Consider the following 18,507-nt stretch of genomic DNA (forward strand, 5'->3'; position numbering starts at 1 on the left):
TATGACACCCTGACCCTGGGACTGGTGAGTCGATGCCCAGCCCTTGAGATAACTTAATTACATCCAGCTGACTAGTTCAATGGGCCTTTCTAGCAACTGGGGATTGCAGGACTGGCCTGGAAAGTGGGTGGCATACAGCTAATTCCCCATTCCATGAAATCCTCACTCTGACAGACCCACCAAATTTCTGGCTCCTTTGCACCACAAAGCTGGCAAAAATAGGACCAAGGATCTATCCCACAATTTCCCCAGATTTCCAGGTGCCTTAAAAGACTCTATTTGAGTGTTTCTTAAAGAAATATCATCATTGCTTGTGTATATGACACCTTAATAGCTGCTAGTGCTGTGAATTAAAAAGAGCGATGAAATCATAATTATTATTTATTCAGCCCTTGGCACTTCATAGGGAAATAAAAGTGGCACATCCCTGACACAAGACGTTTTTAATCTCAGTTACATTTAATAAAGCAAAGATGACAAGCATTGGATAGGATCATTGTGAGATTAAATGTTTGTCTCCTCCTATCCTGGCATTTTTTCAGGCTGACTTTTAACGGCTCCCTTACACGTCTGTTACATTTCTACCCCCCACTCTCCTGATAATCCCATCCACTATATCCACACACCCAGAGCTTCCAAAGCCATTGGGAATCAGGGTTCGGAATCAAAGCTGTACCAAGTTTGATTAAAAAGTGACAAAGGAAGGAGAGCAGGTATGTGACAGAAAGGAAAATACCAAAGCTTGTTCCAGGCTAAGAACAATTTAAGGAGGCTGGTTGACAAATGCCAAAGGAAATATTTCAGAGCTGTTTTTAATTATGTTAAAGGTCTAGCGAAAATGTACATGGATAACAAGAGGACAAATGCTCTTCTCCTCTGAAAAGCTGTCAGGCATTACATTTGCGATTTATCATACGTTTTGGCTTTTAAATAAGTTTTAGATTTTGTACACATTAGGCACTTCTACAATATCGTTATAAAAAAATATAACTGTAGTGGGGATAGCGCCTTTCTCACAAAGCATAAAGACTTATAAGAAATCCCAGTAAACATATGGAGATGCTGTAACTCAGAACGCCCAGTGACGCCCTTGCACAGTGTCCAACAATAGGATTCTTAATGAGTTCTATAAAGGTTACAGTAACTGGGAGACACTGTAGGTCCCTGAGGCAAAGAAACAAATAAAGGAGGATGAAAGGAATGAGGTTCAATGCACACAAGGCTAGACTGTCCATTTATTTACAGCCCTCAGTACAGGGTAGCACATGGAAGCAGCTAGGAATTAGTCCTTTCTTGTGCCCTCCCTCACTTGCTCACCCACTACTCTAGTGGCCAGCACATTGGAGGCGGCAGAGCCAAAAAGCTCCATCTACTCTCCCAAGAGATGCACCAGAGAGGGAGCGTACTGGACACACAGCCGCTGCTTAAATCCTCATGCTTGCAATGGAGAGTCAGGGAGGTCACAGAGGGGAATGGATCTTACATCCATTTATGTCCCTGAGCAGCCATGTGGACCATGCCATAATCTTGCCCATAGAGAGGGAGGTTCCTCACAACAGATGATGTTCTAGTAAAATGGATGTTTGAATAAGTGAGACCACCACAAACACCATGAACCAGGCTACCACAGGGAGCTGCACCAGCCAGTAACCTCCTCTGCCAAAACCCCTAAATCCATGCCTGGAGGCAGCATATGTAAGCGGGGGAATGGTCCAGCTATTGTGGGGGAAACTTTCCTGGCTTCTGCATTACACCGGTGAAGTGGGCTAGTGAAAGGATCCGAGTCCTCGCTCCCAGTTCCTTTACCCAGAGGCCTCCCTGTCCTTGAGGGCTCCCCTTCCACTCTCCTGCCTGGCAGAGTCCTCGCAACCCCAACAAGGCTGGGCCCAGGATTCCTGGGGGGCTCAACCCCAAAACCTGCTGTGGTCACTTAGGATAGGGGCTAGGGTGTCCCCACTCCAGGGTACTCTCCGCACTGGGCACTTCCCTGACCCACTGATCACTACATACAATTTAAAGAAAATACAAGTTGTTTAATCAACAATTAATTTAAAAAAGAAGAAGGAAAAATGGGAAAGGTTAAAGGAAAATACATCACCCCGCTCTGTGGCAGGGAACATCACAAACAGTGTCTCTGGAATGTCAGGGCAGTTCACAGTCTGTTCCTTGTAGGTCCCAGGCCTCCTTCTCAGGCCCTGGCTGTGCTGCAGGGATGCTGCGTGTTGGACACTTGCTCTGGTGGTGGCCACACACCTCCAGGCTTTGGGTGGTGGGACCCTTCTTCCCAGCGTCAGCCCCCTGTTGGGTTAAGATCCCCCTCCCAGTCTGGCCTGCAAGGACCCTTGGCTGCTGGTGTCTTTCTGCGCTGGGCCCTTTGCCCAGGGTCCCCCCTTGCTCACCACACCTGGTTCTGTGGCTGCAGCTCTGCTCCCAGCACAGGGTCTCCTCTCCCTGGGCTGTTTCTGTGACTCTGCTCCCAACTCTGACCTGCTTCCTAGGCTGCTTTTCTGGTCCCTCTGGATCTGGTACGGCTCTGCTCTCCAGCTCAGCACGGTGCCCTGCTCTCACCTTAGCTCGGCCCCTCTCTGTCTGACCCAGGCAATTCCAGCTCACAGGGAGGATGGGACCTTCCTGGCCTCCTGACTCCCTGATTAGCCTGCCCGCCCTGTCATTCAGGCTGACCTGGACCATTGGCCTCTCCCCATTGTTCCTGGGGACTGTCAGTCTCAGGGTCCTGATTTCCCATCGACCCTTCCCCTTTTAGTACTGGGAGCTAGCCAACCAAGACACCCCCATTGAATGTTAGTAAGGGGGCAACAGTCCTGTAACTGGGCGCAGACTCACCGGTGGCCCCTCATGCTGGTCGTCTCAGGGAATTAGCGTTCCAGCCTCCGGAGTGCTCTCTTCAGGCCGGTGTCTCGCCTTGCTGCTGCTGGCTCCCGTGTCCCTCCCAGGACCCCAGTGCCCCTTTCGCTGGGTGCTGTCCCCTGGCAGTACCCCACAGTTCTGGGTCTCCCCTCCCAGGGGAGCCTCCCCCACCCACTATCCCTACCTCACCTCAGTCGTAGGCTCCTGCCAGTCACCAGCTAGCCCCCACACCCTGGGGCAGGCTGCAGTATGAGCCACTCATCACTGGCAAGGCTGGGTTTGGACCTGCTGCCTCTGCCTACCCATGGCTGCCCCTGCAACCCCTGTACCTAATTGGCCTTCCCAGGCCTGCAGCCTGGGGCTTTCCTAGGCCAGAGCTCCACAGCTCCCTTGGCCTTTCCCCAGCCCTGCTCCAAACTAGGTCCTCTATTCAGGTTTCTGCAGCCAGGTCCCTCCTCTCAGAGCGCGAGAGAGAGAGCGCGAGCGCACACTCTTCCGCTCCCGCCTTCCCTGGCTTTTATAAGGCCCGCTGGGTCTTTTGGGGCATGGCCCCCAGCTGTGGATGCTCTGCCAATCAGCCCAGCTCTTCCCCTGCCCCAGCCCTCTCCCAGGGCTATCTTAAACCCCTCTGGGCCCGAGCGGATGTCCACTCCGCTACAAGTCCCCTTACACATATACTTTTGTATATGAGAAAAGTTGAAAAATCATTCCTCATAGCCTTCCAACATGCAGACTTCACTTCTACAGAAAATTCACCTAAAAATCCCACACCTTAAATATTTAAAAGCACAAATTGTATGGCTTTGCATTTATGGCAGAACGTTATTGACACCACAGCAACAGGAAACACTTTGATAAGTCAAGACCAAACAGCGTAGGTTGGGTTTGGTTTTCATGGGCAGAGGGAGGTTTCAGCCTCCTCAGTGTCGGAGGCTAACCTCACTCCTCCCACCACCAGATACAGCATTCACTAGTTTCATCATAAAATATTTATCTTCACCGTTAAGGAGCTCGCTCATTTCAAATAGAACTTGCTTACTTGCTCCCTTCGCGTTTATTGAAAGCACCAGTGGATGACAAAGAGGAAAATAAAATAATTTGGATGCTGGAAAACAAAGATCTGATGGCAGTGGATCTCTACCTTCTTACACTTCACTTCTAGTGAATGACCAACCAGTTTTCAAATTAAAAAGAAAGAAAATAATTAACCTTTTTAAAATGCATGCTAATTGGATTTTTGCCCAAATAAGAACTGATATACAATCAGTAAGAACTTTAAAGATTTGGGCCAATGTTAAAAAAAAAAAAATCATTCAGACCATCCCTGCATCTCTTTACAAGACAGATGATGTGCCTGAGTCAGCTCTCAGTTATACTGGTGTCAATCATGTAAATCAGAACTCTACTGAAATCAATGGAGTGATGTGGTGCAAAACTAAAGAGAGAGAGGAGAGTCAGGCCAGATTTATATTTATGCCTGCAATGAAAACAGGACACTTACAGATCTAAATCATATATACATGAGGCCTACAGATACCAAGTGCTACACACTTCATGCTATATAGGAATCAGAAGTAACAGACAAATCATGAACAGAGAGGCTGTGGACTAATTGTGGCCAGTTGACCACTCGCTGGCAGTCTGTGCAGAGCTAGCTGGTCATATGATGCTGGCTCTCCTCCTTGTTTCAGCTGCTAAACTTCATTAAAAGACAACTAATGATACCATAAGTACTTTCCTAATATTACTTTTCAACATAAGTGATTGCTGTAGTTGGCAGAGGAATGCTACATGAGGACAAATGGAAGAGAAGGCAGCAGGGCTGGGAGAGAAGAAGGACAATCCCTCAGACACTCTAGTTGGAGAGCTCCTGCACTAGAAAATATAGGTCTTGCCTGCACTGGGGATTTGCTCTGATTCTGGTCATCAGTGCAAGCTGTGATCAGCACCATCAGCTGCATAAATGCAAACTGTGGCTTATGTCTACACCGGAGGTTGTGCACTAATGCAGCTCAGTCACTCACTGGTGTATTTCAGGGCAAATCCCCAGCACAGTCAAGGCCATTCGGTATGGGACAATTCTGCATCAGCAGAGAGAATAACTGGATAACATACTAGGTCCTTTCCATCTCTAACACCTATGAATCCAATTCAAAATTGGTTCTTAAAGAATAAAACGTCTTGTTTGAGAAGATAACTGGTTTGCTTTTTAAAATGCTTTTTATCTTGAAACAGACCTTCCTTCATCAAATATTGCCTTTTCATATATGTATGCTTTTAAAATGGCTACACTACGAGCAACTGTTGATTTAACACAATACCCAGGATTTGACCTAGGACTAGAGCTGGTAGAAAATTTTCCAACAGAACATTATTCTATTCTGTCAGAAAGTGCCATTTCATCAAAATCAGAACTTGAGAGACTGTTGATTTACATGAAATTTCATTTAGGAGAAAAAAAAAAAACTTTAAAAGCAGTTAAATAAGGTCAAAACTAAACATCAATTTTTTATTTTGAAATGACTTTTCATTTCAAAGTTTTTTAGAAAGTCAGAATGAAGTATTCCCATTTTATTAAATCAGAATGTTCCAAGCAACCCAAAACAAAAATACTTTAAAATTTTGTTTTGCAGAAAAATTCAAGTTTCCAAATCAAAAAACAAAAAACAAAAAAAAAATCAAATGTCTCGACATTTTTCATGGATAAAAATTCCTGTTCCAGCATAGATCTACCTACAACATACCTTATGACAAAATATGGCCAAATATTTATGTACTTTATGTCATGGCGAAAATTGGTTATTTGGATAATAAAATTAAAGTTCTTGTTTTCCAGAGCACCAGTTCCATCACCACTACCACAACATCGTTATACCAATGAGAGCAGAGAGCAAGCTGCCTAAAAGTAACATTTCAAATTGCAAGTGTCCTACTTGCTGACTATACTATGACAACATACTTAAATAGCCATCAGGATTATCCTTTGGATTCCATGGCCTGTACTTCCAGGCTGCCGATGGCCTTCTTGTGTGATAAACTACAGGCAAAATTTTGAACAATCTTTTTAAGTATTCATCCAGAATAACAATTCACACAACACTATTTATCTTGAAAAATGATTCACTTCCGATCCATTTTGGATTTAGTATCCCTAGCCCATCAGCAAAACAGTGCTTGCTATAATTTCTATAAACTGCATACTTCCCATGCCACTTAGGCTGGAATGAATAAAAATCATTCTCTTGGAAATCTGAACATTTTTGTCAGCATATCAATTAGCTGTAAACCTTATATTGACGTCAACCCTTTGGAAAGCTGTTAATACTGAGGATTATTAGGTGAATTTCCAGATTTGGGGCAATAGGGAACGCTGTGTCAGAGAAGAAGTAAGGCTTTTGGTCAAAGGTGGGCGGGGATAGATCTGTAACGAATCCTCTCGGCTACACCTCTTTCCTGCATGAAAGCTACTCTTCCCTGATTTCCTCCCAATGAGCTCCATTTCACCCTACATCTAATTCCCAACACCTTCCTCAGGCTGGGAGCAAGCAGTACATTCTACCCAAACATACCTGAAATGCTCAGCTGTGCTTTAAAAAAGACATGTTCCTATTTTCATTTGTTTTTTTTAAGCTAGTATGGCACATATACAGTCCCTGAGCAGCAAGTAATGCAACATTGTTTAACACTTTACTGGAATACAACGTTTAGCTTTTGCCGGAATAGAAAGCAACAAAACACAACAGGGCGTAGGCTTCAGAATGCAGCTCAGAACAAAGATTAAGCCTGTAAATGCATCTAAAAATATAGTTAGACACCCTGGAGAGTTTTACTGAAATATAAAACAGATATCTTATTTATACTGAAAAACAGAATAGGCTATGGAGTAGAAGAATAGAAATGCTGCACACCAAGAAGATAAAGTACCTTGACAAAGGGGTGTGTGACACATTCATAACACTAGCCTGCACTATGCCAAGTTATATCTTGTTTTATGGAGTCCTTCCATTTCATGAGCATTCAGGGCTTCAGTCAACGCTCATTGAAGTCAATGGAAAGACTCCCATCAGTTGGCTTTGGAAAGGATCCTAAATTCACCCCGTGACCTTGTATATAATAAAAGGTGGGGGGTAGAGCGGTTAATTGTTAGCTAACACAACTAGAAATCTTACTTGGCCTCTAGTGTAGGCACAGTTTAATGTGTTTAAAACCAGGTTAGAGGATTGTGAGGTTAAACTTGTGTTTAAATTAGGTATTAAATGGTGTTTCAAATGTCCACTAACATGATTGATTTTAAATCCTTTTTCCTGGTTTAGACAAAGGATATTCAAGTGTTCAATAAAACTGAAACATTGTTTGTTTTCATTTGTCTTTTATTGGTCCTTTTAAAGAAGCATATACTCAAATAAGAAATAAATCATATGAAGGTCTATTCCACCAAATGGCAGAGAGGGTGTGGCCAACTGAGTCACGTGGTCTCACGTAATGAAGTTATATCAGAGTTGAGTCTTTATAGGCAAAAGTTGGAGATCAACTGTCTCATGAATTCACAAAGTGGAATATTATAATGTTATCATTTTTCTGCCTGAAATGGGAACTTGCATTTTAGATCCTGTACTGAATCATGTATAATGTTTAATTAATATTTCTATGCCAAACACCTTCAATATTCTTGTTTGTACAATGCCCTTATACTGTCATCTATTTAAATACATAGCATGCAATTTGGAATAAAAACATTCTATACTATCCAAATTGTAAAGGTTTGGACTCACCCCTGTAGTGCCTCCTGCTGGTCATTGGGGAATTAGCTCTTTCCAGCACAGAGCACCCTCTGAAAGCCAGTGATCCACACACTCTGGCCCCCGTATCCCTCACAGACCCTGGTGCCCCTTTCTCTGGGGTTCTGCCCCCTGGCAGTACCCCCACACTCTTCCTCTGGGTCTCCCCTTCCTGGGGAACCCCCAACCCACTATCCCCACCTTGCCTCAGTCTGGGCTACTGCCAGTCATCACCAAGCCCCTGCTTCCTGGGGCAGACTGCAGTGTAAAGGCCACTCATCATAGGCAAGGGGGTTCGGACCTGTTGCCTTCCTCTGCCTCCAAGTACTTCTATGGGCCTTGGACCAGGCCTTACAGCCTGGGGAGTTGCCAGCCTGTTCCTTCCCCAGCACTGCACCACCCTCAGTACCCTGTCAGGCAGGTAAGCCCTACTCTCTCCCAGCCTGGAGAGAGACTCCTTGGGCCTCTGGCTCACAGCCTTTTTAAACAGGCCTACTCGGGCCTGATGGGGCATGGCCCAGCTGCGGCTGCTTCCCCAATCAGCCATCCCCAGCCACAGCCCTCTCCAGGGCTGCTTTTAACCCCCTTCTATTTTAGGAGTGGGGTATCCACCCCGCTACACAAATTAACTATTTTTATTTATTTATTTTTTTAAGTGGTGCAGTCCTGTAGAGGAGAAAGAGAAACAGAAATAAAAGTTTCTGCATATAACTGACACGTTTTACAAAATAACTTTTTAGATCACTAAAGAAAACAGGAGAATGGTTTTACTATTTTCTGCTATCTGTTGTGAACTATTTTTCATAGTAAAAAGATATATTCAATGAAACCCATAAAACATTTCATTTTAACAGACTTTTAAAATGCAAAAGTTTCATTTTTCTAGTAGCAATGCCAATAGGGAGTTTCAGAACATTCTTTCATTCATGGGTCATTAATGCACTTCTTGGGCTGTGTAGTCACTCAGCCTTTAGCCCCAGAAAGCACCCAAGGAATACATTAATGGCCATTAATGCATGCCCTGGAGTGGCCTCTTGATTAGCTAATGGGAAATAAGTCTTTAGAATTTCTGCAGCTCCACAAACATAGCTTAATAGAGTAAAACTCTTTGTAACATTTGTTAAGTGTTATGATACAACTAAAGCAAACATTCTTTTCTGTTCAAGGCTGGTTGCCTACTTCCCAAGATGAGAGAATGCCCACTAGTTTCTCACCAATTTCCATGCAGAGTAAAGGAGGAGAAGAGGAGATGCTGTGGAAGGTGAAGAATAACTCCATCATATGCCCATGTGCTGTAAGAACCCCAGATGTGGTTCTCAGGCCCCAGTTCACCAAAGTACTTAAGCACATGCTTAATTTAAGCATGTACTGGGACTTAACCAGGTGCTTAAGTGCTTTGCTGACCTGGGGCCTTGCAACATGCTCCTATTACAATATGCACATGCTGGCTTTTCAAACGAGAGGAAAGCAGACCTGGGATACCATCTCCAGTCTGCTAGTAGGAGAGGGCAGTCACAGAACGAGGTTGGCTCATCCTCATTTCCTACAGGAGTGAGAAGGAGTTATAGGAGAGCCATACCCTCTGAGTCTTTTCTTCACTCCTCAGCAGTGAGCACAGCTCTTTTTCTTTCATCCACCGGGTGCAGGCTCCTCTCCATACCTCCCTCATCAGGGAAGCATCATCATAGAGCAGGGGTCGGCAACCTTTCAGAAGTGGTGTGCCAAGTCTTCATTTATTCACTCTAATTTAAGGTTTTGCATGCCAATAATACATTTTAACGTTTTTAGAAGGTCTTTTTCCATAAGTCCTTAATATATAACTAAACTATTGTTGTATGTAAAGTAAATAAGATTTTTTAAATGTTTAAGAAGCTTCATTTAAAATTAAATTAAAATACAGAGCCCCCCGGACTGGTGGCCAGGACCTGGGCAGTGTGAGTACCACTGAAAATCAGCTCACGTACCGCCTTTGGCACACATACCATAGGTTGCCTACCCCTGTCATAGAATTAGGTCTTCTTCATATTGCCCCATAGCCCCAAGCCTTCTCTTCTGCTTCCTTTGCTTACTCTGAATTGGTGCGGGGGAAGGGTGCCACAGCCATTCTGCATTCCAAGAGGTCGAGAATAGCAGCTTACTACAGAATGACATTTCACCACAGCTAGAGTGAAGTTTACTTTAATGCCTTGTCTACATTACAAAATAAACCACATTTAAAACAGTTGTTAAAATGGCTTAGCCTAGGATGCAGGGGTCACTACCTTGGCTATTGTACAGTGCAAACATTCTGAACAAAGATACTCACAGGTCACATTCACTGGGGGATTCACAACAGAATTCCGCTGGCAATGCCCACGTTTGAACTGGGTTATAGTGAGCACAGCTATGCCATCTTTGAATACAGGGCTGTAGGAGGCCCACAGGATAACAAATAAGTATTTGCTTTTGTGCAATTCAGGGGAAGAAAATTCAGGGCTTGGGTCTCATTTATTTCATTCCTGCACTTGGGGATGAGAGAAAAGGAGTGAGGGCAAAGGTCGTTTAATGCTTTTAGCCACCTTTGCACTCCCTACATTCTCCCTCTATTTGCCATGTAAGCAAGACCAGCCTTGGGGCTGCTCTCTCTGACACTCTGTTTTTCATGGCCTCTGGGAAGCAGAGAATTGCTGCAGTGTAGTACACTCCAGCCATACTAGCGACCCATCTCGTGTGCCATGGTTGAGAGTGGGGCCATCTAGGAACTTTACATCCTTTCTACAATAGCCAGGCAGGCCATTTGACTAGGGGCTATTTCTGACCACTTTACCCAGACTAAATGGCATAAAGGGGACATAATATAACTGAGAATTGGATGCTACCTCAGTTTCTTTATTTCAAACCTTAGAAGTATATATGCATGTTCCTCTGCATGTGTGTTATACATATCTGTGTGTGTATACACACGTGTGTATGTGTGTGCACACACTAGTGTAACCTCCTTGTTCAGCCTCAGGGCTCCCAAAGTCTCATCTATTGGAAAGTTCTCTGTTTTGGGTTTTGAGACTCTCACTCTTCTCATCTGTCAAATCCAACTCCCACCCAGCTTTCCCTTACAATTTATAGAAAGACTGACACACAAGAAACTGTCCTCATTTTTCCTGCTTCACCCCAATATAAACACACCGGGTTAAATCCTTACCCCACTTAAACTAGTGGGAGATTTGCCATTTACTTCAGTGGAGACAGGATTTCACCCACCGTAGGTATCCATATCAAAGCCATTCCAACAGTCATTGCTAATGAATGTTTAGTGGTTCCTGGATGCAGAATATTTTGGTTAAATCACCTGCCTGGGTAATTCAGAAATTGTCTGGATCCCAAGTAAGCATTTTCTCAAGACAGAAAAGAAAAACATCTATTTGTCTCTAGTTCCTATGGTCAGGCAGGCTTCCTGTCACAGACTCATGAGAGGTAATTAAGAGGAGGAAACAGAACAATATTGTATTTATTATGGTGGATTTATTAGTTATTTATTAATTTATTATGAATTATTATTTATAATAATTTATTATTATAAATAAAGGTGGAACTAAAAAGAGGAGAGAAGACAAGTGTCACTACCTCTGCTTCTTGTAGGATCCCATGGTTCAAGCATACCATGTCTGGACAAGTGATGGGAGAACCACAGCCTTCTCGAATTGCCAGCTGCATATACTGCTTTAGGCACTAGAAAGGAGAAAAGAAAAAAAATGATGGAAAGTTGCAACCCACACGATAGGGAAACGTAGATGTTAACACTGCACTACACAGGTGCCACCTCCACTTCCTTAATTGGCTGTCCTAGAGCACTAGGGAAAACATAAATTATCATACGTGTGGATGCTAAGAACCATTACTTTGGGAAGAATGCAGCAAAGAACAATTAATTATGTATGACTTCATCCATCACATATTGAGTTTACTCAAGTCAGCAAGTCAAGGCCTGTGCTAATACATTTTCTCTATATTAAGCCTAGACTTGGAAAAGAACAGGCTATATTTCACTCTAATTAAAACAGGTTTTGCTCTTCTATTTTCCCTTCATGTTTTCTTAATTCAGTCTCTCACCTGGTGGCCACCATTATAGGGCCTCACTTACAAGCAGGAGAGTTGCTTTCTCAGCAATCTGCAATGAAGGCAGCTTATAGATTGGCTAGCAGAGCACGGATCTGGAAACAGTGAGGCTATCAACTTTCCTCCAAATAGATTGTGTCATTTCCATGAATTGCCATCAACCACTGGCCTACTGAGCAAGTGTTCAAAGTCCATTTCCAACAGAGAGGCCCTCCTGCATGTGTCCACATCACTTCACTGCACAAAAATAATTGTGTAGTATTTTTTCTTGGGATGAGAAAAAGCAGATCCCCAATGTTTCGTCCCCATTATGACACATCCAATTTGGATTTTAAGGGCCCTATTCTCCAGCCCGTTACACTAGTTTTATGCCCATGCAACTGCACTGAAGTCAAAGAATTTAAAGCAGTATGAAACTGGTGTAACAGAGGTTTCTAATTCTAAAATACACAGGAAGTAGTGAACCCAAAGGGTCCTGTGAAAAAAAATATTGACCAATATTCCAGGTAAAAGTGATGTAACAATGTATACTGCAAAATGATGTAATTCAACTCTACCGTGCATGCCAGCAAAATGTACACCTGCCAAATCCTTGTGGTCACTTAAACAGTTTATTTTAAAGGAAAATGAATATATCTTCCACCAAATGGCATGGCATTTAAAATAACATCTGATTTCCAATAAGATGTTTATTTTTTAAAAAAAATTGTATTTAAAGGGAGATCATCAGGTAATTTATTACCAAAATTTAGGGATTTAATTTTTTAAGAGTTTCAAAAGCCTAATTTTAAAACCAACAGGTTAAACTATAAGCCCTGCCACATGCCCCTGCAGGAGTGTAATAAGGTATAAGGAGCCCCTTTAAGTCCCTGCGTGGACTCCCTGCATTTCCAGCGCCTGTAGGGTAGGCCACCACTGGACTGTTATTCCCCCACCCATCAGGTGGGAGTCTTGGCTCTGCCCCTCCAATGCTCTGGTAAGCACAGCTGAGCTGGCACAGATGATGAAGTAATCTGTGCCAGCAATAGGTTGCCCCCGATCAAAGGGAAAGAAGGGACTAGATGTGACCCTGGGGGAGACACTCTGGTTTTGCCTTGCTCCCGGGTTTCAGTCCAGCCCCATATGTTTATGACTTACGTTTTAAATTTCAATCAACTTTTATTTGTTTACATTTAAACAGTTCCCTACATGAGAACTAGAAAGTGATACTAGTAGATATAAGAATAGAACTGGCCAGTCTATTTTCACATTCCAAGATGAGCAAAGGGCAAAAAGTAAATAAGCAGTATAACTATTCTAACAATTTTAATAACTTCAGGTGTTATTAGTAACACAAGGAATTTAGTGAAACTTAACCAGATGCTGTCCCTTTATTCATTCAAACAATGTAGTTAATGCTCCTTTCCAAAAGGAACCTAGAAACAACACGAGAAAGAGTCAGTAATTGAAACATAAAGTGGGTTTAATGGCCTAGCTACAAAAGACACCTCCCATCTGCATAGAAAAGTAAATGGAAACAGAGGAAGTAACATAGTCATGATTGATCCCAACAGGAAATGCTCTACTCCAAAGTCTGCCCCCAAAAATCCACATGCAATGCAGTGGAGGAAGGCTGCATAGCTCATAAGGGTAGGACAGCCCAGCAATAGGTGCCAACTCCGTGAGTGCTCCAGCCCTGGAGCACCCATGGAAAAAAATTAGAGTGTGCTTAGCATCCACCTGCAGCCAGTTCCTCCCCTCTCCCTCCCTCAGCACCTCTCACCCACCAGAGGCCCCACCAATCAACTCCCCCGCCCCGCAGCGCCTCCTACCTGCCACGGATTAGCTGTTCCACAGTATGCAGGAGGGGCTGAGGCGGAAGGGGAGGAGCGGGGATGGGGTGTGCTCAGGGGAGGGGCAGGAACTGGGCTGGAAGAGGCGGGTCAGGGTGGGGCCTTGGGGGAAGAGGTGGAGTTGGGTGTGGTCTGGGGTTGAGCAGGAGCTGAGCACTCCTGGGGAAAGGAAGATGGTGGTGCCTGTGGGCCCAACACATGCTCCCTGCATCCTGCTCCCATTGTTCAGAGCCCACCGTACCCTTTGGGGAGTGTAGATTTTCCTCCTCAGTGTGTCTCTCAGTTAGTGTTGGAGAACAATCCTTTTCTTTGACTGCAACCCCGGCTCCTGTCCCTTTTGGGATGGGTGACTATGTTTAGTAATTTACTTTGACAGTAGGATACAGTAGACTCAGATTCTAAGATCAGTTCAGGCCACCCCATTAAAGAGCGAGGACAAAGGCTAAGAAGTTACTGCAGGACTTATGGAAGCCCAAAGGCTTTTTCTTACTTTACCCTGCTAGGGCAGTTGACCTCAGCACTAACAATTATTTTCCTGTGGAAGAATGTGCGTGCAGCTTTAGGAATACACCTTCAAGGGACTAGATGGCTCAAAAGCTTGATACCATAATATGAAACCTTTCTCCTCTAGTTTGCTGGTTCAAATCCAGATCAGGTTAACAAAGGCTAGTGTGTCCTTTATGTTGTAGTTTCACAGACTGAGTTCAACAAGCTTTGGATCAGAAGCCAGTAGCTGAGGATCTCAAAAGTACTTTACAAACAACAGCCCTGTGACATAAATTTTACAAACATTAAATCTTTTACATATTACAGAACTGACGCTGAGGGACTATGGGCCCAATTCAGTCAGGTGCTGAGGAGAGCTGAAGGTGCTGAGTGCTACCCAGGTGACACACAGCACATTCCAGGACAAAGCCTTAAGTGACTTGCCTAAAGATCACACATCAGTCTGTCTGGGAACCAGGAATAGAACCTCACCTCTCCTCTTCCCAAAATTAGCAGTAAAGAAATTAAAAAAAAAAAAAAGTACTGTAGCTTTTAGCACAGCAGAACTGCTTTAAGCTTTTATTATTATTATTTATTTAAAAACACAGACACTAATTTAGTTTAATTATAAAGTAGCTGAAAATGAAGCACTGATGCAAGCCGTGACTGTGGTGAAGACAGGGCAAAGAGAATTATAAATTTATACAGTAAAATTCTTATTTGCATTTGCAGCATCATACAAACATTTCCACACCCCAGAAACACATCAAAAGTTGACAAAAGCATTGAAAAATTGCACTTTTTGCTTAGACATACACCACAGTAATGAAAATCTATTGATACATACAATTTCCTGTGTACAGAAACTATGACCCAGATTTTCAGTAGTGGGAAGTGGGCACCCAACCCCTTTTGAAAATTAGAACCCTTTAAGGCATCTTACACAGAGAAAGAGTGCGTGCAAGTAAATACAGTTCTTTAAAGATAGGATCATTTCAGAAACACAGGAAACAGTGGTTAGAGATGTGCACATGACATGTAGGCAAGAGTTCTGGGTTGTATTCATGGCTCTGCCACTTTCTCCCTGTGTGTGACATTAGCAAGTCACAAAGCATGTTTACCTTCTAGTCTAAAAGTAACTGCCTAAGAATAGTATTGTTTCTCAGCAAGAGACAATTTAATGAAAAAATGTGAACTGCCAGACCTGCAAATTCACCCTGGTCAAGTTGTGTTCTTCCTGGCTTGCATATTACCAACAGGAAATGGAATTTAGACGTGTATGTTCATGGTACATGAGCCAGAATAAAATCTTGTTCCTTCTCCCATAATTTTGCAGTGGTGACAGAAATAAGATAAATTTTAAGAGTGGGATTATTCAAAGAATTCGCTGCTAACGTAACTGCTCCGACTGAAGTCAATGGAACTTCCATTAACTTCAGTGGAAACAGAGTTAGGCCAATGCTGAGTGCTTTGGAAAAATCTTACCCAAAAAAGAAAGGGGAAAAATATTTTCTCATTAAAGCAAGTAGCTATGGCTCAAAACACACATAGATACCAAGCAAATTTATTGAGCAAGATGTGCCATTTTTGCAGAGCCACTCTTCTGCCCATAAATGCATTTCAGCCTGTCATTCCCTCAGATTTCTTATCTACAAAATGGGGATAATAAATATTTACCTACCTCCCAGGATGTTGTGAGGCTTAATTAGTTAAAGTTTATAAGAATGCTTTGATGAAATATATTGTTTTATGTACATATATACAGAGAGAGAGAGAGAGATTATATTACGATATATATGTTGTGACAAAGTTCCTCCTCTACCTTGATGAGTCTTGCGCTTATTGGCGGATTTGCTCGCCTTGGAGATTCACGGCAGCCGTCAGTTTGGCCGTTTTCGTGAACCCACAGTCCAGGTCAACTTCTCCTGTGTCTGACCAGGAGTTGGGAGGTTTGGGGGGAACCCGGGCCCGCCCTCTACTCCGGGTTCCAGCCCAGGGCCCTGTGGAATGCAGCTGTCTAGAGTGCCTCCTGGAACAGCTGTGCGACGGCTACAACTCCCTGGGTTACTTCCCCATGGCCTCCTCCCAACACCTTCTTTATCCTCACCATAGGACCTTCCTCCTGGTGTCTGATAATGCTTGTACTCCTCAGTCCTCCAACAGTACGCTTTCTCACTCTCAGCTCCTAGTGCCTCTTGCTCCCTGCTCCTCACACACGCACCACAAACTGAAGTGAGCTCCTTTTTAAACCCAGGTACCCTGATTAGCCTGCCTTCATTGATTCTAGCAGCTTCTTGATTGGCTGCAGGTGTTCTAATCAGCCTGTCTTAATTGTTTCCAGAACGTTCCTGATTGTTCTGGAACCTTCCCTATTACCTTACCCAGGGAAAAGGGACCTACCTAACCTGGGGCTAATATATCTGCCTTCCATTGTCTGTTGCCTTGAAGAAAAGCCTGGTGACGGTGGCAAATTGGCCCGTGCTTCTGGAAACTATGCCACAGTTATCTCCCACTATCTTGAAACTAAGAAAACCTGCGTGAAGCTGCCTTCTGGTTCTGAGAAGGTGATCTCTTCTGCAAACAGAGCTGTTGGTGGCATTGTTGCAGGTGGAGGTTGTATTGACATGCCTATCCTAAAGGCAGGTCATGCCTATCACAAATACAAGGCAAAGCAAAACTGCTGGCCACATGTCCGTGGTGTGGCTATGAATCCTGTAGAACATCCCTTTGGTGATGGTAACCATCAACATATTGGTAAGCCTTCAACCATCAGGAGAGATGCTCCAGTTGGTCGCAAGGTCAGTCTCATTGCTGCCCGTCGTACTGGTAGACTGCGTGGAACCAAGACTGTGCAGGAGAAGGAGAACTAATGTCTTTCAATACACAATAAAAGGCTTTAACCCCCCCGTCCCCAAAATCACTCTCCTTTAGCCATCTGGCCCGACCCTGTCACAATGTCTAATATAAACACTCCACTATATTCTATTATATATATACATAGAGATAAGGAATGAGAGGGCGCATATAGACTCAGACACATACTCATTATATATCTACAGCTCAAGTAGAGACAATATGACATTTTCAGAAAAGGAAGAAACTGCTAAGAGATACACTGAAAAGATCTGTCCTGGACTAACAGCATACAAAATTTCATTTGCAGTAAAACATTTCATGCAAGCTTCAGCCTAAAGGGAGTTGTTATGATAACATTCTTAATCTAACTCTGGAAATAGGTGCTTATATAGTAACTATGAATAAGTACAGCACTTCCAGTAGGAACTGTTCTAACTTCACTGATTTCACTAATATATACAACAGGATTAAACAAAATATTGCCAGAGATAAAGGTTTTTAGTGTAGGATTTAGTCTATATACGGCATTAGCACAATTGCACATTTTTACCTCTTGATTTTTAAATTAGTTCAGGCAATGTATTTAAATCTCATGTTGCTAGGCAATGACACGACAAGGGCACTTGTACTCCTCTCACTACAAATCCATATTTCTATTCAAGGCCACTTTCAAATAATCTTCTCCTTGCCACAGACAAAAGACTGGTCTCAGTCATTACTGCATATTGCTTTTTCAAGTACATCAAGTGCATTCAGTGTGTTCTATTAACTTTCTCAACTCCAATTTTGTACAAAGCTTTCCAGCTCACTAATTGTAACTTTTATTGCTTTTGGTAGAAAATATGAAAGGAAACCACAAACCTGATGTGACAAATTTTAATATCTAGTTTTTGATTAAGAAAAATAAAGGAGACAGTCAGTTAAAGAATGAGGGTGGAAAGGAAATCAGGTCAGCCCTTTCAATAATATGTCCTATAGGCAGTACTGTTGACAGTTGAGCCCTGTATCTAGTTAACATTTCACTGCAATTATTATATCATTTAAAAGGCAAAAGCAGTAGGTTGTGATTGGGATCAAAGTATGACCAGTGCTTAATATGAGAGTAAGGTAGTGGAAATGCAAAAGAACTAGGAGAGCTCCCTGAACATGCTCTGCCAGAACAATTTAGACTGAAAATGATTTTTCAACTAAACTTACAATTTCATGAAAAAAAAATCAATTTTTCATCAAAAACCCACAAAACTGACATTTTTCATTTTAAACTAAAATGTTTCGATTTTTATATGCCAAAAACTGATTTTTTAAAATTATTATTATTATTATTATTTTAGTTTGTAGTCTTTTGATTAAAACCAAAAAAAAAAAAAAAGACAAAGTTTTCAGCAAACACAAAAAAAAGGGGGGGGGGGGAGTAACTTCCCAACCAGCTCCACAAGTTACAATTTATTTACTATTTCTATAGTGGTAGCATGTAGAGGCTTTAATCAGGGAGCAAGGTTCCATTGTACTCACTATCTATTTTTATCATGTAGGACATAATGCTTCTTTCTTTAATTCTTTCCGTTCATAAAGAGCCCAGTTGTTCAATACATACC

General features: G+C 42.8%; 1 protein-coding gene across 2 annotated transcripts in view; it reads right to left on the reverse strand.

Moving 5' to 3' along the window:
* RNF144B (ring finger protein 144B) overlaps window positions 1-18,507 on the reverse strand; it is a 77,940-nt gene that overhangs the window by 27,574 nt on the left and 31,859 nt on the right. For both annotated transcript variants that reach the window (XM_075125360.1, XM_048839984.2), the window contains one exon: window positions 11,247-11,351. In XM_075125360.1, coding sequence (XP_074981461.1) covers window positions 11,247-11,336 — 90 coding nt within the window. In that variant the 5' untranslated portion in view covers window positions 11,337-11,351. The remainder of the gene's footprint in view (window positions 1-11,246; window positions 11,352-18,507) is intronic.

The sequence above is a fragment of the Caretta caretta genome, chromosome 2, assembly GCF_965140235.1.
Source record: "Caretta caretta isolate rCarCar2 chromosome 2, rCarCar1.hap1, whole genome shotgun sequence".
NCBI lineage: Eukaryota > Metazoa > Chordata > Testudines > Cheloniidae > Caretta > Caretta caretta.